The sequence below is a fragment of the Pituophis catenifer genome, unplaced genomic scaffold (genome assembly GCF_029215685.1).
Source record: "Pituophis catenifer annectens isolate HBS135680 unplaced genomic scaffold, rPitCat1.0.hap2 SCAF_7, whole genome shotgun sequence".
Classification (NCBI taxonomy): Eukaryota; Metazoa; Chordata; class Lepidosauria; order Squamata; family Colubridae; genus Pituophis; species Pituophis catenifer.
In genome coordinates this window covers 63,966,411-63,986,372 of record NW_027256887.1, presented here as the reverse complement: position 1 = coordinate 63,986,372, position 19,962 = coordinate 63,966,411, and the positions used below count along the sequence as shown (strand labels likewise).

General features: G+C 37.7%; 1 protein-coding gene across 1 annotated transcript; it reads right to left on the bottom strand.

Moving 5' to 3' along the window:
* Positions 1–11,455: 11,455 nt before the first annotated feature.
* CIMIP4 (ciliary microtubule inner protein 4) lies at positions 11,456–18,660 on the bottom strand. Its single transcript, XM_070947895.1, has 6 exons — positions 18,594–18,660; positions 17,036–17,292; positions 16,646–16,831; positions 13,068–13,218; positions 12,016–12,126; positions 11,456–11,547 (listed from the first exon to the last, which is right to left on the bottom strand). Exons 1-6 carry the CDS (start codon positions 18,658–18,660, stop codon positions 11,456–11,458), a joined length of 864 nt encoding a protein of 287 aa, XP_070803996.1.
* Positions 18,661–19,962: the final 1,302 nt, after the last annotated feature.

Here is a 19,962-nt window from a genome sequence, read left to right as displayed (position 1 = left end):
CATATCATTTGAATCAGATGGTTTTTTAAAATAAGAGCTTACCAATATTAGGAATATTCCTCTTCAACATGAAATTCAGAAAAAAATCTAATGAGGGAAAGAATTAGAGAGGATGTAATGTATTTAGAGCCTGAAAGAGAGTTAGAATCTTATAATAATTAAATTGATGAATCTCTTGATACATTCTTTTGTTTCTTCTAGTTAAGACAGACCCACCTTACAACCTGTCCATGTCAGTAATTGATGGTCCTAAGTACATCCTCCACTGGGACTCCAAAATCATCAATAGTGTGTTTAAATTGCAAAAGACATATGAGATTTCATACTGGGAAACTGGGAAACCTTTAAAGGTAAGAGGGAATAGATTGCTTCCTACAGCAAACAGATTACGTATGTTTCTGTCTGCCCTCATGTAATTTTATTTTTCCCCTCTTGTCTTTTTTTCCTCCCTCTCAGGCCCAAGTAGAGAATGCTACAAACCAGGAATTTATCTTCACTTCAGAGTTCCTAGAACTGGGCAAAAATTACAAAGCAAAGGTGCGAACAATAGTAAGCGAACCTGATTACAAAGGTTATTGGAGCGAATGGAGTGAGGAATTTGGCTGGCAAACCACCAGTGGTAAGTTAAGAGGGCACACTAATCTTCTTTTGGTCTTTATCAGCAAATAGTTTATGTTATCTTCAGAAGACAAAATATAATATATAATGCATGCATTTGGCTTTGGTTGTGACCCAGAGTCACTCTGATTGTGATGAACCACATATGTAGCAAATTAATTTATTTTTTACAAAACAATATCACAGTGGGATCTTTTGTGGATGGAGTGGTGTGTGCATGTGCACGCACACATCTTATTCATTCATTCATTCATTCATTCATTCATTCATTTATTTAAAAACATCAATTAGATCCTGCTTTTCATCAAAAGTACTGAAATAATTTAGAAATAAATGCTCTGAATTAAGGAACAGAAATAATGAAAACAGTGAAATAAGCTGCAGTTATGCAACTATTTAAAAAATAAATACAAATCTGTGCAAATTATGTGATTGCATGCAAAAGATCACAGGTTCGGTCCCTGAGCTCTCCAGGTAGAGCTGTGAAAATTCCTGCCGAAATTCTTGAGGTAACTTCTCTTTGCCAGGTTGTAGTAGAAGTGGTACAGTATCTTGGACCACATATAGTTTCCCAGGCATCTTCAAAGGCACCCCACTCGGATATAATTCCACACTATGCCGTGGTCTGATCTGAATGTTTTTGTTCTTTTCTTCCTAAAACTTGCTTTAATAGTTCATTTAATTGATTTTCTTCTTCTTTTTTATCCTCTATTCTGCTTTAGGTTTTCCTCTCTGGGGTATGTTGCTAATAACAGTGGTCTGTATCATTCTGATGATGGGAGGAATCTGCTTTTGCCAAAAATATCTTCTCAGGTATGCCTGCTGTACATTTTAACACCTTGGCATAAGAGAGGTGGGAAAGTTAAAAGAAAGTATTGAGTTTGAAATCAGACCAGATCATTCAAAGAACACACAGGATAGGTCAGTTGGAGCAGAGACATACTTGATCCAGGAGCTTACAAGAAGTACAGCAAACAAAGGTTGCAACAGAGTTATAGCTGTCAAGTGATTATCTTTCTATCTTGTCCTTTATTCCTCACAGAAATAGAGTCCATCCACTAGAAATCATTGTAAACTATGATTAGCTGGATGACCAAAAGAGAGGCTTGGTGGTTAGGCACCCTGCTGATTTTGTGTGGGTTTTCCACTTATTTACCACATCAGCTGGCTTCTTGCTTAATTAACAGTTGCAGCTGGAGGTGGCAAACACAGAAGAAGGGATCTTTTGTCTATCATGAAAGGAATGTCTATCTCCACCACTTTGTCAAGTTCTTTATCTTTTGTTTCAGTGTAATTTCTTGTGTTTTGCCCTGGAAATAGCTGTGAGGTTAGGATTTTAGGAACAAGGGAAGATTGAATGGGAGATTCCTCTCCACAATAGCAGGCAGCTATGCTAAGAGTGCTCTGTTCACCTCTCTTAACTCAAGTCTTATGGTGACCTTCCCCAATTTGTTACAGTCAGATATGTCAAGATGACAAGTTGCAGAATTCTAGCTCGGTATTCCAGACATTGTAGTCACAATGCATCTAGAAGGTTGGAGTTAGCTGTTTCAAATTTTGAAGGCAATTTCAAACATTATATGAAAGCTGCTTTGCTATGTAGCCAAAGATCTCAGAGCTCCTTGGATTGGTGGTTTCAGAAATTTGCAAAATAAACAATTGACTGAATTTTGGGATCATGGTTTGTAACTAAGTATAAGGTTTTAAATAAAATTACTCTATTGCCGTTATCTCATCACTTTCCCCTTGTGTGAACCCAGCAAATTTTGTTTACAGAAAGAATTTCTGCTAGCTCAACAATATAATATCTATTTTTTATAGAATTATTTTTTTGAACATGACCTAATTGGGTTAAACTGAGCTTTCTTTGCCTCACTGACTTTATCTACAATTGTCTCAAGCTGCTGTGAAGTCTTTGCAGACTTCACTTCCATTATACAGCCTCAGGTCTGAGTAGTTCTCTGTAGTCTTGCTCTAGTAGCTGTATTCTTTGGGAGTAAATACATGTACACTGCTATCTACATCTTTTCCAATGAAAATTCCAAGCAACACAAAGCAAATCATTTTTCAATGTGCTGTATTCTAATCAGTTAATACCAGGCTGGATTTAAACGTTACCTTGATTTGCCTTTTTTTTTTTTTTTTTGCTGGGAATTATTTTAGCACTGGCTATATAAGACTATTTTGTTTTGCTTAGATTGTGCAATGTCTCTTGGCTCAGGTAACCTATTTGTATAAGTAGATATGTAAATCTTGGGCAATAAGCTATTACATGACGCCCAGGATCCATTTTCTTCATTCCTTTCATCCTCACAAATATCAGATCCACTAGTATTGCACAATTTCTCTGCATAATTTCTCCTCCCAACAAATGCTGGCTTCATTCAACCTGTCTGTCAAAAGTTGTCAGACTTCTGAGAAACTCAGCCAAAATTTAACTGTGGCTGGGAGGCTGCGTGTAAGATTAATTTTAAAATTCTTTACAAGAATATTTGTGGTCAAAGTCTTATTTTTGTTGCTTGTGGCTATTTATTTTATTTTTTTAAAAAAAAAATCTTAAATTTATGATTAAGGACTGAAGGCAAATTTACATGGTGATTTCTGCTGTCCTTCAGACATGCTGATCTGAAAGTCTCTAATGGCTTACAAATTAGTTAATGAGCAATTTCTGAAAGTGGTTAGAAAAGGAACTTTGTGAGCTTAGTAGTCTTTAAAAGGCCCAACTGTGGTTGCAAGCAAGATGACTATTCCCATTGTCTCCCAGTGCTAACCCCCCAAAAAACATCTGGAACCAAGAAGTAGCAAATATACAGTATAGAGCACATTGGGCAATCTCTCTTTTCTTCCTTATCTGGAGAGGTTCCAGACCTCTCTTCGTTCTTTGCTATAGTTGTCAACTCCAAGTTTCATGGAACCATCTTCAATCTGGCATTTCTACCTCCAAACCAATTCAATCAGTTCTTTGTCCTGTCCTTACTCATTTTTCGGAGGAAGGTCCTCAAAGGTCATGGGTAACTATAAAATGGAAACGGATACAGTACAGGTGCAATGAACTGGAGCCAGATCCTCATTTGAGATTTTGAAGTGAAACTGTCTGATGGGGTTAAGGATTTTAGAGCCTGGGCAAAATATATTGTCCTTTTCCATTTTGCAACTGGTCCTGCTTCTTTGGCTCATATCACTCTTTTCTGCTGTCCTCAGTTCCAGGATTTGGAACAGGTCCTAAATCCTTCAGATTTTATTGGATTCATATTTTAGCAGCTCAGCCAATAAGGTGATTTGAAAAAATGATAGGAGATATCTTGTAACATCCAGATTTAAAGCAAAGGAAATTACCTAAGATAAGTAGAATAGCAGCAAACGCTGGACTGGCTATCAGTGAATATGAAGTGGGGACTTGACTGCCCACTCACTATTGCCTTTGTGTGGCAGCTGCCAAAGTAAAGGTGAGACTTTGGTGCTGCTTGAACAGAAGCAAGTATAATCTTGGTGAATTCTCTCAATTAAATATATGCTTTTGCTGCAGCAAGAAAAAGAAATGGGAAGCAAACATTCCAAGTCCTCCGAAAACGTTTCTACTCCCCAATTTTTTTCCGGTAAGAAAAGTTTTTCTTAAAAACATGACTTATTAGCATATAATTCACTTTAAAGCCAAAATAACAGAGTCGTAAAAATAAAAATGAAAATGAAAGAAATATGAAATGATCTAAAACGTATTTTTTAGCAGACAAACAGAATCTAGGCTTGATGTTAAATCACACCCTGGCCAAGGGCTAGACCCCTGCTAGAGAATGATGTCTTTGGAGCCAAACTTGGGAAAGGCTGTTCTTAGGGCGCATCCAGATAACTGGTGGAACCTGCTGCCCTTCAGCCTACAAGGCTGTGGAATCCAAATCTAGAAGGACATAAGCATATGGCTCATATGGTGATATAAAAGAAGAAACAAACCCAAACTGACAAAAAGTCACATTGAGTCTCCTAAAGCTGCACAATGGGAGTTTGCTCATGGATGAGAAGTTCTACTGTACCACGAAATAGGCTGGGTCTTTGCACCATTGCTAGACCTAATTTTGGCCAATCTTGTGTGTTGTCATATAGCGGCTTATAATTTCACAAACAGCCTTCCCTATGTTTTAGACATTGTAATATTTGGCCAGAGATTTAATCTTTTAAAATCACCTCCCTAAAGATCAACATGGTTAACTACTTAAGTCAATAAGGAGACAATATACTAGCATAGCTAATGTTGCACCATCTCGCTTTCTGCCATCTGTACCCTTTGATTGCCGGCTTCTGCAGAACTTCTAGTATTGTAGACCACACGCAGCAGCAAATAGCTGAGGAGAAGAACCGGTGGCCTATATATCCAAAAAAGATAATCTCTTAATTTAGTTAAAGTTTATTTATTCTGTTTGGTTTTTTGGATTACTAAGGATTTTTTTAGGAATTGGGGGAATCAAATAGCATATTTTACATCCCTGAATATTTTTTTCCTCCCCAACATTCACTTATAAAAAATGTAAAATGGCGGATCAGGGGAATCTGGGTAAGAAGGACAAATCAGCCTAGGAAATAGGCAAAAGCATGCCTAAACCTGCTTAGCTTGAAACTGCTGTTGTAGCCACTTTCTATTCGAAATAGCAAGTCTTAGATTTACCCTGCATACCTAAACAAACTATGCAGTGTAGAAGAGAAGAATTCTGTGTGTGTGAAGTCAGTTGCATATGAATACCAAGTCTTTAGATACAGAACTGCTGTAGGACGCTACTAGATATGAAAAACATGTTGAGATGTTTAGGTTTACAGAATACAAAATAACCGAATTGGAAGGGACCTTGGAGGTCTTCTAGTCCAACCCCCTGCTCAAACATGAGACCCTATACCATTCCAAACAAATGGCTGTCTGATTTCTTCTTAAAAGCCTCTTGTGATAGAGCCAAGCCATTCCACTGATTAATTGTTCTGTCAGGAAATTTCTCCTTAAGTCTAGGTTGGATCTTGCTTTGATAAATTTCTATCTGTCACTTCTTTTCCTGCCTTCAGGTGCTTTAGAGAATGTTGGCTTTTTCATGTGACAGCCCCTCAAATATTGGAAGATTACAATCATATCACCCCCTAATCATTTTCTTCATCATACCCAGTTCTTGCAAATGTTTGCCATGTGTTTTAGTCTCTAGCCCCCTAATCATCTTAGTTGCTCTTCTCTGCAACCTTTAAAAAGTCTCAACATCTTTTTTGTACTGTGGTGATCAAAACTGGATGCAGTATTACAAATGTGTTGTGTGTACAGGTCTTTTTGAACTTCTCTTTCTTCTAGCATTTTAATCTAGATTGGGCTGCAATCTATTCTTGTTTCATTTTAGAAAGTGCAATTGGCAAACCATTCAGAAGATACCAGTGCTTTAGCAAAGGAAGGAATCCACCATTCCAGTAAACTGGAGAAGTGAGTATACAAAGCTGAGAAACACGCTACTGGAAGTCCAGTTCAAAACATCTTCAGAAAACTATAAAAGAAGTGAACTATTAACTCTGAAATCCCTAGTATTGTATTTGGTGTGGAGCTAATTAATGTTCCACACACCATAAATCCAAAGAGAGGAAATTAGAGCTCAGATTAATCTATGAAAGCCTATATTCAATTATTTAAAGAGTGATAGTGGTGCAGTGGTTAGAATGAAGTATTACAGGCTAACTCTGCCCACTGCCAGCAGTTTGATCCTGACTGGCTCAAGGTTGACTTCCATCCTTCTGAGGTTGGTAAAATGAAGACCCAGATTGTTGAGGGCAATATGCTGATTTTATAAACTGCTTAGAGAGGGCTGTAAAGCACTATGTAGCAGTATATAAATTTAAATGCTATTGCTATTAACAACTAGGATTTAAACAGGATCTATGCTAGGCACAATCTATGCCTTGTATGCAGAGGGAACTACACTCACAGTATTTCCTGAAAATTCAATTATCTTTAGAAGACACAATAAATATACGGTACTTCTAATTATTACTGTATATAAAAATCTGAAACTGAGGCAAAACCCAACATATTAGGAATGTATAAGACAGGCCAAATGCTTTTTAATCATATCAGAGCATATCCTTTGTGGATTCTAATTGCTACCATTTTTAAAAACTCCAGTAATTTTCTTTAGTGTTCAGATTTGTGAAAAAGTGAAATTGAAAATTGAAAAGTATAGACAGGCTTATATATGTTTGTATTTGCACATCTCAAGTAACTTTTCAGTAAAAAGTCAATACTTTCCTGCCTGCTGAGGTTTCTGACCAAGTGAATTTTAAGTACTCTGTTTTGTAGATTCAAAGAGCTAGCAATTAACCCTTTTTTGGTCCTCAATAATTGGTAGCTGGTTTGTACTTTAAACTTGCAAGCAGGCAGTTGGACTCTGAAACCAATCTATCAAGGAATACTTTAAGACTGACAGTTTACTTAGCAACCCATAGAAGCTGCAGTCCTCTTGAAAAAAAAATTGTAAATGTTTATGGAGCAGCATAAAATATTAAAAGAAAAATATAACCAGGAGAATGAATTAGGCTGTTTGCTTATGGAGGAGCCAGAGATTACAATGATTGCTTTAAACAAAACAAAAACACTGTAGATTGGATCTTAAATTCAGTCAATGAGAAAGATTATGAAGTTGTAAAAAAAAAAAAAGTATTTTGACCATAAATTCATGAAACTGATAAGAAACACTACACAGTAATGCAATGGTTCCATACAGCACAGCAACTTTGTATTTCTCTATGAACAAGTCCCAGAAATTCATGATAACGGTGCATCAGTTTGAGATTTTGGAAAGGCTGGGCAACATCACAAATTTAGGAAGTTTTGGGAGGAAGTTCTAATCCATGAGAGAGAAGTAAAAATCGACTGTTACTATAGCAATGAATGTTACATAGTCATATACAGGTAGTCCCTAATTTATGACTGGACACTAAATGCCTGTTAGAAATTATGATGGACTCTCCTCCAAAAAGTTAGTTGCGACTTAAGTTTGAAGTTATGACAGCCACACCTGCCTGCAGTCAGGGGTTACTTTTTGGCCACTTGGCAACCTGCTCAACTTCATGGGCATTTGCAGCATCCCAGGGTAGTGTGATTTTTGATGTTTTTTGCTGGTTTCTCTCATTTGCTTCTGTTTTGTGGCAAAAAAATGCCCACTGGATAACATGGATTTGCTTAACAACTGTAGAGTTTACTTAATGACCGTTGCAAAAAATGTCATAAAATTGGGTCCACTCACATGGTGACAACTTATGGCTATAATTCTAGGCTCAATTAGAGGTCTAAGTCAATGATGACCTATAGTGATTGTTTTAATGGTTTTAAACACATGCTGATTTGATCTGTGTATCTATTAAACTAGCAGAGCAGGTATTATTTACAAATCATAAAGGTTGCAATAACATTTTTTGCCTTATATCTGGGACCATGAAAAAGTCTTGGTGCAGAACATTTCTTCTGCCATTTGAGAATACTTTTAAAAATGGAATGTTATGGCTGTTTGTGTTATTTCATTTGCCTCTATCAGTCTGCACGGGTCTGGCTTCACATACTTTAAATTTGAAAAATATTGCTCTAAAGCAGGGGTCTGCAACCTGCGGTTCTGGAGTCGCATGTAGCTCTTTCACCTCTCTGCTGCAGCTCCCTGTCACTCAAAATATGTGTTACAACTGCCAATGTGCGACACCCGTCGGCACGCAATTTATTGAGCTTTTCAACCTCTGGTAGGCCAACCATGGATAAATCCAAGAAAAGAAAAGTTTCAGAAGAAAACAGAACGTTTCATTCAACTACATATGCTAGTTTTGTGGCCGCTCAAGAAATAGTCAGGCACGGGAAGGGTTTTGTGGCTCCCGGTGTTTTCTTTTCTGTGGGAAACAGGTCCAAATGGCTCTTTGAGTGTTTAAGGTTGCAGACCCCTGCTCTAAAGCATCCTGTGAATGAGCTTGAAATATAAAATCCTATTTTGCAAAGAAAAAGCAAACTTTCAGGAAACCGGAAGACTTTGATGTAGTTTTAAACACAGGTACTCCTCGACTTACGATAATTGAGCCCAAAATTTCTGTTGCTAAGTGAGATGTTTGGTAGTTGAGTTTTGTCTCATTTTACTACCTTTCTTGCCATAGTTGTTAAGTGAATTACTGCAGTTAAGTTACCAATACCGTTGTTAAGTGAATCTGGCTTCCCCATTGCAAAAGATGATCACATGACCCTGGGACACTGCACCTGTCATAAATATGATTCCGTTGCCAAGCATCTGAATTTTAATGACGTGACCATGGAGATGCCTCAACGGTCGTAAATGTGAAAAATAGTCACAAGTCACTTTTTTCTGTTGTAACTTCGAACAGTCACTAAACAGTTGTAAATTGAGGACTACCTGTACAAAGTATCATTTAGTTCTCTCAAATACATTTTCTATTGTCCCACCTGCCATTTCTTTCTCATCCAAGCCTTGATGTCTTCTATTTGAGGCTCTCTTTATAAATAATAATTGTCCTTTGGTTACTTTCTTCCCTGTTACAGGGAATTACTGATTGGCAGCCCAGCAGCTATTGAAGATGGGTTAAAGAAAACACCACAGTTGCTTTGGTCTCAGAATACAAAAAAGACAGAGCTTCTCAACAAAGCCAACGATGTCCAGATTTGTCCTAATAACAATACACAAATATTTGATTTTAATGGCCCATACATATATTCCTCTGGGGAGTTGGTTGCACATACCGTTCAGCAGGATTTGAAAGTTACTCCTTCAGAACTGAAGGAAACCCCAGTATCTTTGCAGTCTATGGGATTATTACAGCCTTCATTGTCTCTTCAGCAACAGCCAGGAGGGGGAAAGGAAAATACTTTATTGTCTAATGTACATCAGCAGGTGAAAGAGAAGCTGTCATTTCCTACAGGACAAGAACCAACTCAAACCCAGGAGGCAAGTGGACAGTTGGAGAATGAGAAAACTACAGAGTGTCTTCCCAGCTCAAATAGCCACTGTCAAAATTTGCCACTAGATTACATAACTACAGTTGATATATCAATAAGCAAAGAAAAGGGGTGTTTATGGCCATTATCTGAGTTGGCCTCAGAGGAAGGGATGCTTCCTTGTGCTAATACAGCTATAGTTTCTGCACACATGCCCAAAACTAATGAAAATCTCTCAAATTCAGAGTTATGTCGAAATACATCCAAACCAATTCTCCCAGTTATGGATCAAGGTATTGGTGATCGCTCAGCAAAATCCCAGGAAGAATCTAATGACTATCTTATGAGCTTTTCTGCTATCTCGGGTTCTGTGTCAAAGGATGAATTAGTTTTTGCCATGGAGGAATCTAAGCAGGACATTCTTATATTCAGTGTTGGAGGCAGAAGCCCTGTTTTCTTATATCAAGAAGGTGAATACTGTTTCTTTCCTGGCTCTAAAACCAAGGGAGACTGTAAGAGTCAAGAAGCACCTGTGGGCCACCAGCCTCCAGAAATCTTTCAAAAAGTCACCAAATCACCTTTGGAGACAAAATTTCCTGACAGTAAGGTACAGGTCATCTCCCAGATCTGCCAAGACATTTGAAAAATGTTCCTCAATAAAAACTCCCTAGCCCTTAGATACATAATCACATTCTCTTTTGTGCTATGGAAGGATTATTTTTTGCATAATCAGAAAAAAACAAACTGATGTCAAATATATACTGCCAAAGTCGGAGAGAGAAGGAAACTAGGCCTCCTGCCCCAAAGGGAAGGACATCCAATCTACTGCATAGAAGATACAGGAGAAAGAAGTGCAAATATGAATTTTTAACATAGATACAAATATAATAATATGACTTTGCTTTTGATGTATAACAGTCACTGGATTTCTTTCATATAATTCTCAACAACACAAACTCTTATTAGAAGGGAAATGCCTGCTGGGAAGAAATCAATAATTATTGTCTTGTGCAATGAATTTTGTTAATAAAAACTTTACCCTGCAAAAACATGCTTCACTATGGAAAACGTCCTCATTGCAGAGGCAATATTTTGGGCACTATTGCATTGTTTTCATACTACATCCACTTCTACCAATAAAGGTTGGACTTCCCTATGCAGATATCAGCCTGCAGTTGGACTGATTATTTAGGATATCAACGACCCAGGGGTGAAATCTAGCAGGTTCTGACAGGTTCTGGAGAAACGGCAGCAGAAATTTTGAGCATTTCAGAGAACCGGTAGCGGAAATTTTTAATAGTTCGGAGAACCGGCAAATACCACATTTGGCTGGCCCCAGAGTAGGGTGGGAATGGCGATTTTGCAGTATCCTTCCCATGGAGTGAGGTGGGAATGGAGACTTTTCAGTATCCTTCCTCTGCCACGCCCACCAAGCCACGCCCACAGAACCGGTAGTAAAAAAAAATGGATTTCACCACTGCAACCACCCCAGAACTATCCAATCATTTTTATGATTTTTTTTTTCATGTGCAATTAAAAAGAAGTCTATACCTTCTGTATAACATTTTTGGAAAGCTTTCATCTGTTACATGACTAATGAAGAGTCACCAACTTTTAAACTGGATCCATGAACAGTACATTTGGTTGCCTCTTGAAATTAGCAAATAGTGACGTAATTCTGACCTTTGAAAACTTTATATGCTGATTTGTGTGATCAAGTGTCTATAAAGTGTCAGTAGTAAGACAAACAGGCTTTCCCTATTCATCTGAATTGAACTTACTTGTAGTGTTATCAATATAGATATGTACATTGAAGGACAGAGACTGCAATGAGATTTATTTCACTGCGAGGGAGAGGCAGATAACTTTCACCAAGGGCTCATATGCCTCTTTAATGCCTTTTTAGGATTTGCTGCCTTTGTTCTTTTCCCCATATTTTTGCTCCAAAGCTTTCTGCAGGTTAAGATTGAGGGCATTTTTCTGGAACCATCTCCCTGATGAGATAGAAAACAACAACGGCAACAATCATCATTTGTCATCAAAAGTTATTGGACAAGCTACAAATTCAAGAATTTTCTACATAATTTTTTGATGCTAAAAAAAAATCTCCCAATGCTGATTCAGAATCATTGCTGGACTGGATTTTTTTTTTTTTAATTGAGTTCTACATCCTTAACTTTTTGGAGAAGCTAGAAAAGAGCCACCAGTGAAAAAGCAACAGCAAAACTGCTTTTGTAAACATTGTAGTGAAATTATGTAAGGATCACTGAAAGGGAATACTGTACCGAAATTCATATAAACTATTTTAAATCTGTTCCTGAGCACATTGTTTGAGGTTCATAAACTAGGAAATGAATGAAATCAAAATATTTAGATTATAGTAATACTGAAGATGTATACATAATCCACTCATAACATTGACAGGAAGAGAAGCTAAGCATGTAGTTCTCAGATTTCCTTACCTAGATCATCAGTCTTCCTTCCATGCCAACGTTTGGGATCCCGTACTGCCCTCTTTATTACATCAGGAGTATAAGAATCCTTCATCAAGCTTTTAGTTTCTAATGGTCCGCCTAAAGAAAGAATATTTGGACATTGTTCACTTCTGCTATAATAATTTTTGCCCTGAATCACTGGAATCGACAGAGATCGAGGACAAACAGGAAAAAGTTAATGATACTGTTTTGAATTTTAAACAGTGACAGATTTTTATATCTGATGCTGACTATAATTTGGAGTTGGGTTCAAATCTTTTCTTGGAAGAAATATTGTACTTTTTGATATGAACATTTGCATATTAAGCAAAACAAACAAACAAACAAACAAAAAATCCAAAAGGCAACTTTAGTGTTTTGAATAACAATGCTTAATGCCCCTTGCCACTGAGATAGTGACTGGCACAAGCAGAAGCCTGCAGGACACCACGTTAATAACTCTCAGATTACATTGAAGATGACATTTTGACCCCACAAGCAGAAAAATTAAAAGCAAAACAACTCTTTATTTGTGAAAATGATTCCTCTGAAGGAAGAAGGGGGTCTCTTAAATTACTAGCACCAAATCATGCTATTATTACAAGTAGTCCCCAACCTGCAACCATTCATTTAATGACTGTTCAAAGTTAAAACAGCCTCAGAAAAGTGACTTATGAACTGTAGTCACACTTATGACTGTTGTATCATCCCCACAGTCAGGTGATTGCAATTTGGGTGCTTGGTGTTTACAACTGGTTGCAATGTGTCTTGCAGTCACATAACCATGAACTGAAACCTTTTTGCCAATTTCCAACAAAAAAACACCCATTGTGAAAGTTGGATTTCCTTAGCAGCCACCTGATTTGCTTAATAACCATGTGGTTTTCTTTACAGCTACCATAAAAATTGTCCTAAAGTCGGTTCTGACTCAATTTATGACCAAAATGACTTACAATGGGAATTATGGTCCCAGTTGTGGTCGTAAGTCGAGGATTACTTGTAAGACCAAAACAGAAAGCATGGAGATCTGTCTAGCTCACCTTGGAAAATGTTGGATCTCAGATTATAACCCAGTTCATAATAATCAGCATAAGGTGAAGCTGTCATAGGGTTCTCAAGAGTTTTGAATGGCCAGTCACTGAGTCTTTTCTGTCCTTGGATCAGTCCAGCTTCACAAAGAGCACGCCGTGCCTGGAATATATATATATATATGTGTGTGTGTGTGTGATATGATGAAATTTAATCTCCACTTTGCATCCCAAGTTGCTTGCCATTGTCAAACATGTTTTAGCATACTTAGAGAACTAGTGATAATTTCCATTCCCCAGATGGTTAAGCCAGGGGTGAAATCCAACAGGTTCTGACAGGTTCTGGAGAACCGGTAGCAGAAATTTTGAGCAGTTCGGAGAACCGGTAGTGGAAATTTTGAGTAGTTTGGAGAACTGGCAAATACCACCTCTGGTTGGCCCCCAGAGTAGTTTGGAGATTTTGCAGTATCCTTCCCATGGAGTGAGATGGGAATGAAGACTTTTCAGTATCCTTCCTCTGCCACACCCACCAAACCATACCACGCCCACCAAGCCACACCCACAGAACTGGTAATAAAAAAAATTAGATTTCACCACTGGGTTAAGCTCATCAAATTTGGCCAAAAGTAGGCTTTTCTTGTTTTGGATTTATGTCAAAAACAAAAGAAAAAAGAAAAAAAGAAAAAAGAAAAAAACCCAAAACCCTAACTGGACTGCAGTTAATTTTAATGAATTTTTTTCCTTTAAAAATCAAGATTTATAAAATTCAACTTTTCTTAAAAGATAAATCAGAGCTGTATGTTTGTCACTTTACTTGATATAAATGGAATACTTGGAAGACTTGCTCATTAGTGCAAAATGCTTGCATGTTGGTGGCCGAGAAATGTTTCCGTCCTTTTACACTATATTGTGATCACTTTTTAAAAACTATCAATAGATTTTAGAGTACAAAGGTACAGTATTACTTTTTATTTTAAAGCACTACATGACTTGGCTCTAATAGGACCCTCTTCTCCAGAACCAGCTGGGGTTCTTATCTTCAGTGTGAAAATTTAGATTGCTGGATGCCTAGGGCTGGTACTTCTCTGTCATGGCCCTTTCCCTATTGAATAGTCACCCCATGGAAACTGGACTGCCGCAGAATTAGACATTGCTCCATAAAACTATTAAAGCCAACCTCTTAAAGCTCAATTTGAACAATTTGAACGACTCTGAAAGCTTTTGAGAGCAAACGCCACTTCATATGGATGGGATAATATGATTGCTGTGATCTGAAATGGATATGTTTTTATTGAACTGTTTTGCCTAGTTGATTGTTGTATGTATTTATTCTTTCTATTTTATTATGTATTTTGTGCTTTTATTGTTGCAAAGGACTGTGAATTGTAAAAAATTGGTGGTATAGTTTTAATAAATATAAATCAATACTGTAAATATATGTGACATTGGCTTTGTGTCTTTTCAGTTATATAACTGAACATTTTCAAAGCATTTCTTATACATTTCTTTAAACTATATATTGCTCTTGATGTAAATGAGGTCCTGCTTTCCAACTCCCTGGTTAATTATTCAGCTAATATTTAGCATTATACTATAGTTACATAAATTCCTTACAATATAATATCTGTTTCCTCAAAAGACAGGGCTATAAATTCAAGAGGTGTTCTTCAGCTAAGCATCACTAAAGTAACCACAATTTTCCAGGTGAAAATAAAAAAGCCTAACACCATTTTTCTCAGCTTGATACCATTATCTATGCTGGTTGGAGGTGATGGACAACAGTATGGATATCGTATCTGGAAAGCATCTGGAAGGCTGCCCTAACTGAAGAATGCGTTTCTAAAATTTCTAAGCTGTAGATTAACAAAAAGCATATGTTTTATCTAATATACAAACTACAGTGATATTATTATAAATAGAATGTAATGCATGTGAATCTCAGAATTAGCTTTGCGAAGAAATATAATGTGTAAAACACAGGAACCTATATTGCTTTTTCTACAAATACTTTCTAGTCTAACATAACAAATACCATAGGCTAATTTCATGTGAGTGATTGTTGAACTTGTAAAGCCTCAGGAGTATGAATAGACTTTTCCGCACCATGCAGTTCTATGGGTCAGTCTGGGAGTTTCCATAAGTAAATCCTCCAAAGGAAGGTTTTGAACTGCTTTCTGGATGAAACAAGCCAGGAGGTGGTGGAATGGGCTGGATCATGCTCCAAATCCCTTCCAGTTCAGAGTATTTATTTTTAGAAACCTCAAGACCAGAACCAATGCCATTCCCACACAGCACGGTCCAGATCCAGAAGGAAATGGGATGTTCCACAGTTGTGTCAGATTAACACATTTTACATCAGTGGTATTGTAAAATCTCCATTCTAACCATGTTCAGTTGCAAGAATGTCTGTACCACATTTAACTTTCTTAACTTGCTTTCTTTATATCTGCATGTAACTGATAATAGCTACCATAATTCTCTCCTTCCACCATTTTCTCCTCTTTTCTCATCCTTGCCAACAACTGTGTGTAAATATATAATACTCCATTATCTGCACTATACAGTTAGTCCTCAACTTACAACAGTTCATTTAATGACTGTTCGAAGTTACAACAAAAAAAATGACTTATGACCATTTTTCACAATTATAACCATTGTCTTATCCCTGTGATCACATGATTTACATTTGGATTCTTGACAACTGGTTCATGTTTATGACAGTTGCAGTGTCCTGGGGTCATGTGATCATCTTTTGTGACCTGCTGACAGGCAGTCAATGGGGAAGCCTGATTCACTTAACAACCGTATTACTAAGTTAACAATTGCAGTGATTCCCTTAACAAACGTGGCAAGAAAAGTCATAAAATGGGGCAAAACTCATTTAACAAATTTCTCATTTAGCAACATAAATTCTGGGCTCAATTGTGGTCAGAAGTCAAGGATTATCTGTATTTAGTGCATCTGATGGCAGCAATGGGCCATGTAAATTTGTGTGATAGTAGAGTTATTATTCTTAAGATGACCCAAGATTTGGTTTCTTCACCTGAAGTTTATGCAAGCTGAAGTTCAAAACATCTAAGGCAGGGATGTCAAACTCAAGGCCCAGGGACTGAATCTGGCCCGTGGGGTGCTTAGATTTGGCCCACGGGGCTGCCCTGGAAATTGCAAAGAACCAGCCTGCAGTGCCTCTGCCAGCGAAAATAGAGGTCGTGAGGGCTGCAGGCATCCCTTCAAGCTCCTTTGTGCTGGGAGAGTGTTGCAGGAGGCCATTGCAACCGAAAACGGAACATGCAAAGGCCGTGGGCCACCCTCCCTAGCTCCATTTTTGCTGGCAGAGGGTTGCAGGAGGCTGTCTCAGCCAAAAACGGAGTTCGGGAGCCTGTTTTCACTGGCAGAGTCCTCGGGCCACCACAAGTGCCCCCAACATGAGTGACGTCGAGCTGGCCATGCCCCCCCCGGCCATGCCCCCCAAGGTCAAACACAACCCTGATGCAGCCCTCAATGAAATTAAGTTTGACACCCCTGATCTAAGGGCACCAACTATGAGTGCTATTAATGATCATGCCCTCAATTGAAATTATTTTGTTTACCTGTTCCTCTGATATCAGCTTCTCCACTACTGTGGTGCCATATTTGGCTTTGATATTGGCAGGCACCAGACTGTTTTTCTTTTCCTGAAGGGACTTCCCTTCCGCTTTAACATTTTGTATACCTGAAGCCAAGGAGTCTTTGGCATTCAAAACAGTCTTGACTTCTTCAGTGTCTTCATAGCTGCTCTTTATGTTTTTTGTGGGGGAGCTGAGCAACTCAGTTCGTACAGAATGATGTAATTTGCCTGTTGATTCAGCTGAATTAAAACTGATGGGTTCTGTTTTTTCTTGGACAGACTTGGCATGGTCTTGGGAACCCACAGCCCTTCCCTTCTGGTGATTTCCAAGACAAATTTTGCTGTCAAAGCTATCCTTTCTTCCAACACATACTTTAGGTGATTCGTGGTGAATATATTGGACAGCAGGAGCTTTGGAATTGTGGTTCTGTTTATTGTGGCTTTTTGCTGGAAAGTGCTGTGTGGAAGGAGGTGTCGGGCAGAGGAATTCGTCTCTTGTTTTATCTCCTTCTAGATTCTTGGAGCTGTCCCAAGAGCTTGCACTGGAGGTCCTTGAGGGATGTGCTTTGCTGGATGGCACCCCAGCTTTGTTGTATGTGACCTGCTCCTTGTTTTTATAGCCAGGATTTTCTGGAATACAGAGAATAAAATATTAGGTAAAGGTTCCCCTCACACATATGTGCTAGTTGTTCCTGACTCTAGCGGACGGTGCTCATCTCCGTTTCAAAGCTGAAGAGCCATCGCTGTCCGAAGACGTCTCCGTGGTCATGTGGCTGGCATGACTAAATGCCAAAGGCGCACAGAACGCTGTTACCTTCCCACCAAAAGTGGTCTCTATTTTTCTACTTGCATTTTTTTTAGATGCTTTCAAACTGCTAGGTTGGCAGAAGCTGGGACAAGTAACAGGAGCTCACTCCATTATGCGACACTAGGGATTCGAACCACTGAACTGCTAATGTTAAGATTAACATTTATTGATAAATATATTATACAATTTTGAAAGGTATACACACACACAAGCCTAAAACAAAACTGAACAATTGACTGAAATGATGGAGTGAAAAAAAAGTAAAGTATTTAGACTTCTTAGCTTGAAAAAAATGTGGACAAGGCAAGAAATGATGGAGGAATAGTAAAATCATGCATGATTTTGAAAAAGTCAACCGAGTTTCTTCCCCTTTCATATTAGCACTTGAATTCATCTAAAATGAAATGTTCCATGTTGATGAACATTAAGGTTTCAATTGCTTCTCCTAATTTCTTCTGGGACTATTTCTTCTGCATCCTATGGATCTCTTTGGCAGTGAAGTTGACCAGACCCTCAGCTCCCATAGCCATTTCCCCTGTTCTTTAATGAAAAGAAGATTTATCAGACATTGAACGTGCATTCCAGATTCTACTACACTAACATTTATGGAGGTTGTAGCACCATAGATGAAAGAAAAAAACTCCAAGCCTGCAACATGGTGATTGGTATCTTCACATGGATGGCCTTATCAATAGATAGCAGTGCACAGCAAATACACACTTGTACTGTAATATCAAGTTATAAGGTGCAAGATCAAGCCTAAAGCTTATAAAAATATCACAGTTTAAATTGGACTTGAGTCTCTCTACACATCACCATCTAGTCTTGGTGAAATTATGGATTGCTAGGTTTGAACTAATAATTTGAATTCAGACATCCTCCAGATTTATGGGAACATAACTTTCAGAATTCCCGCCTGGCTAGGGAAGAAATTCTGAAAATGACAATCTAGCATGTCTGGAGGTAGTGGTTGGGACAATGGTCACGTATTTTGCTTTTCCTTATAGTTTCACAAAAGATTGATCAGACGTTAGCAAATAGCTCATAGAATCTAGGAATCTAAATCAGTCTTCACTAAACAGTAGAGAAAATAGAAACTTCCCATCAATTATATATTTCCTACCTGCTGGACGATAGGTCACTTTGTTTACATGATATGTGTTGGCAGGCATTGGGAAGGCTGTGTCCATGGGCACCTGTTACGCCCCCCCAAAAGAAATAAAGTATGGATTATTTACATGTGAAATACTTGTAAGTTCCAGCACAAATAAGGATCTGAGAATTTGTATGCCTTGTTTAAGCCCAAATAGTAAAACCATTGTTTTAATATTTAGAATCAATTAAATCTGCAATTCACTCTGAATATATTATCTGATTTTTCGATAGACATTTGAACATCAGCTTTTATTGGTATTGTGTTTTATAATTATATGTATTGCATTAAATTATGCAGTATTTTATTATACTTTTAAAAGTAGTACTATGTACTAAATACACTGAGTGCATTGTATTTTGGATTAAATAAAAAGAAAAAAAAAACCCACTTTAGCATTGAATCTCCTTTTAAGTCCCAGGTAAACACAGAATAGAAGGGCAGGTCTTGAAAATACATCCCATAACCGCTATGCTTACTGATGCTGAACTGGAAAAAACATTGTCATAAAGTAAGTCTGACAAGCTTTCTGAAGTTGACTACTTTTTCCAAAGCGTTATGTCAAGAGTCTGGGGACAAAGGAGGAAATTACTCCTATTATGCTGCTGCTCATATGACCATTGCCAATTTTTTCAACTTATTATTTTTCAGGGGAGGCTAAGAAGGGCCGAACGTTAAAAGAGGTATAATACAGTGGTGGGATTCAAAATTCTTTACTACCAGTTCTGTGGGCATGACTTGGTGGGCGAATCTTGCAAATTTCACAGGTAAGAGGCCAATGGTTGACCTTTCCTCTCCTATAACCATTGATTATGGTTTCAAAAGTAGCCACCCTTATTCTTCAGCTTAACCAGTTCTTCCCAAATACATCAAGCCTACGGTATTTATTTGTTCCTTCTCCAATAGTTAAAGAAAATAGATGTCTTCCAATTATGGATTTGTAGACAGGCAGTAACAGAAAACCAATCCTGGACCAAATAAACATTGTTCTCTCTAATGTCATAATCAGTAAGCAGAAATCATCCTATAAGCAGATAATGGACTAGAAAAAACAATGAAGTTTAATAAATTTGATGGAACTGGAAGTAGAAGAGAATGAATAAGAATATAAGATCAAATAATTACAGGAATGTCCTGTAAGAGCTGCAAGTTATTATTAGGGACTAGTGATGCCAAGCATTTCTTCATGCATTCATGAAGATTCAAGCAAGATTGTGGAAAAAATGCTAACTAGTTCTGTTGGTTGGGATTTGGAAGTAGAAATAAGCCAATTGTCCAATCAGCTATTGACTAAAAAGCTTTTCCATAAACCTCTTTTTCAAAATGATATGTATATAGA

Coding starts and splice junctions, on each gene's coding strand:
- CIMIP4 (XM_070947895.1), bottom strand. CDS start 18,660: ATGGACACAGCCTTCCCAATGCCTGCCAACACATATCATGTAAACAAA. Junction 17,293..18,593: donor AGTGACCTATCGTCCAGCAG/GTAGGAAATATA, acceptor TCTGTATTCCAG/AAAATCCTGGCTATAAAAAC. Junction 11,548..12,015: donor AAGGAAGACTGATGATCTAG/GTAAGGAAATCT, acceptor CTATCTCATCAG/GGAGATGGTTCCAGAAAAAT.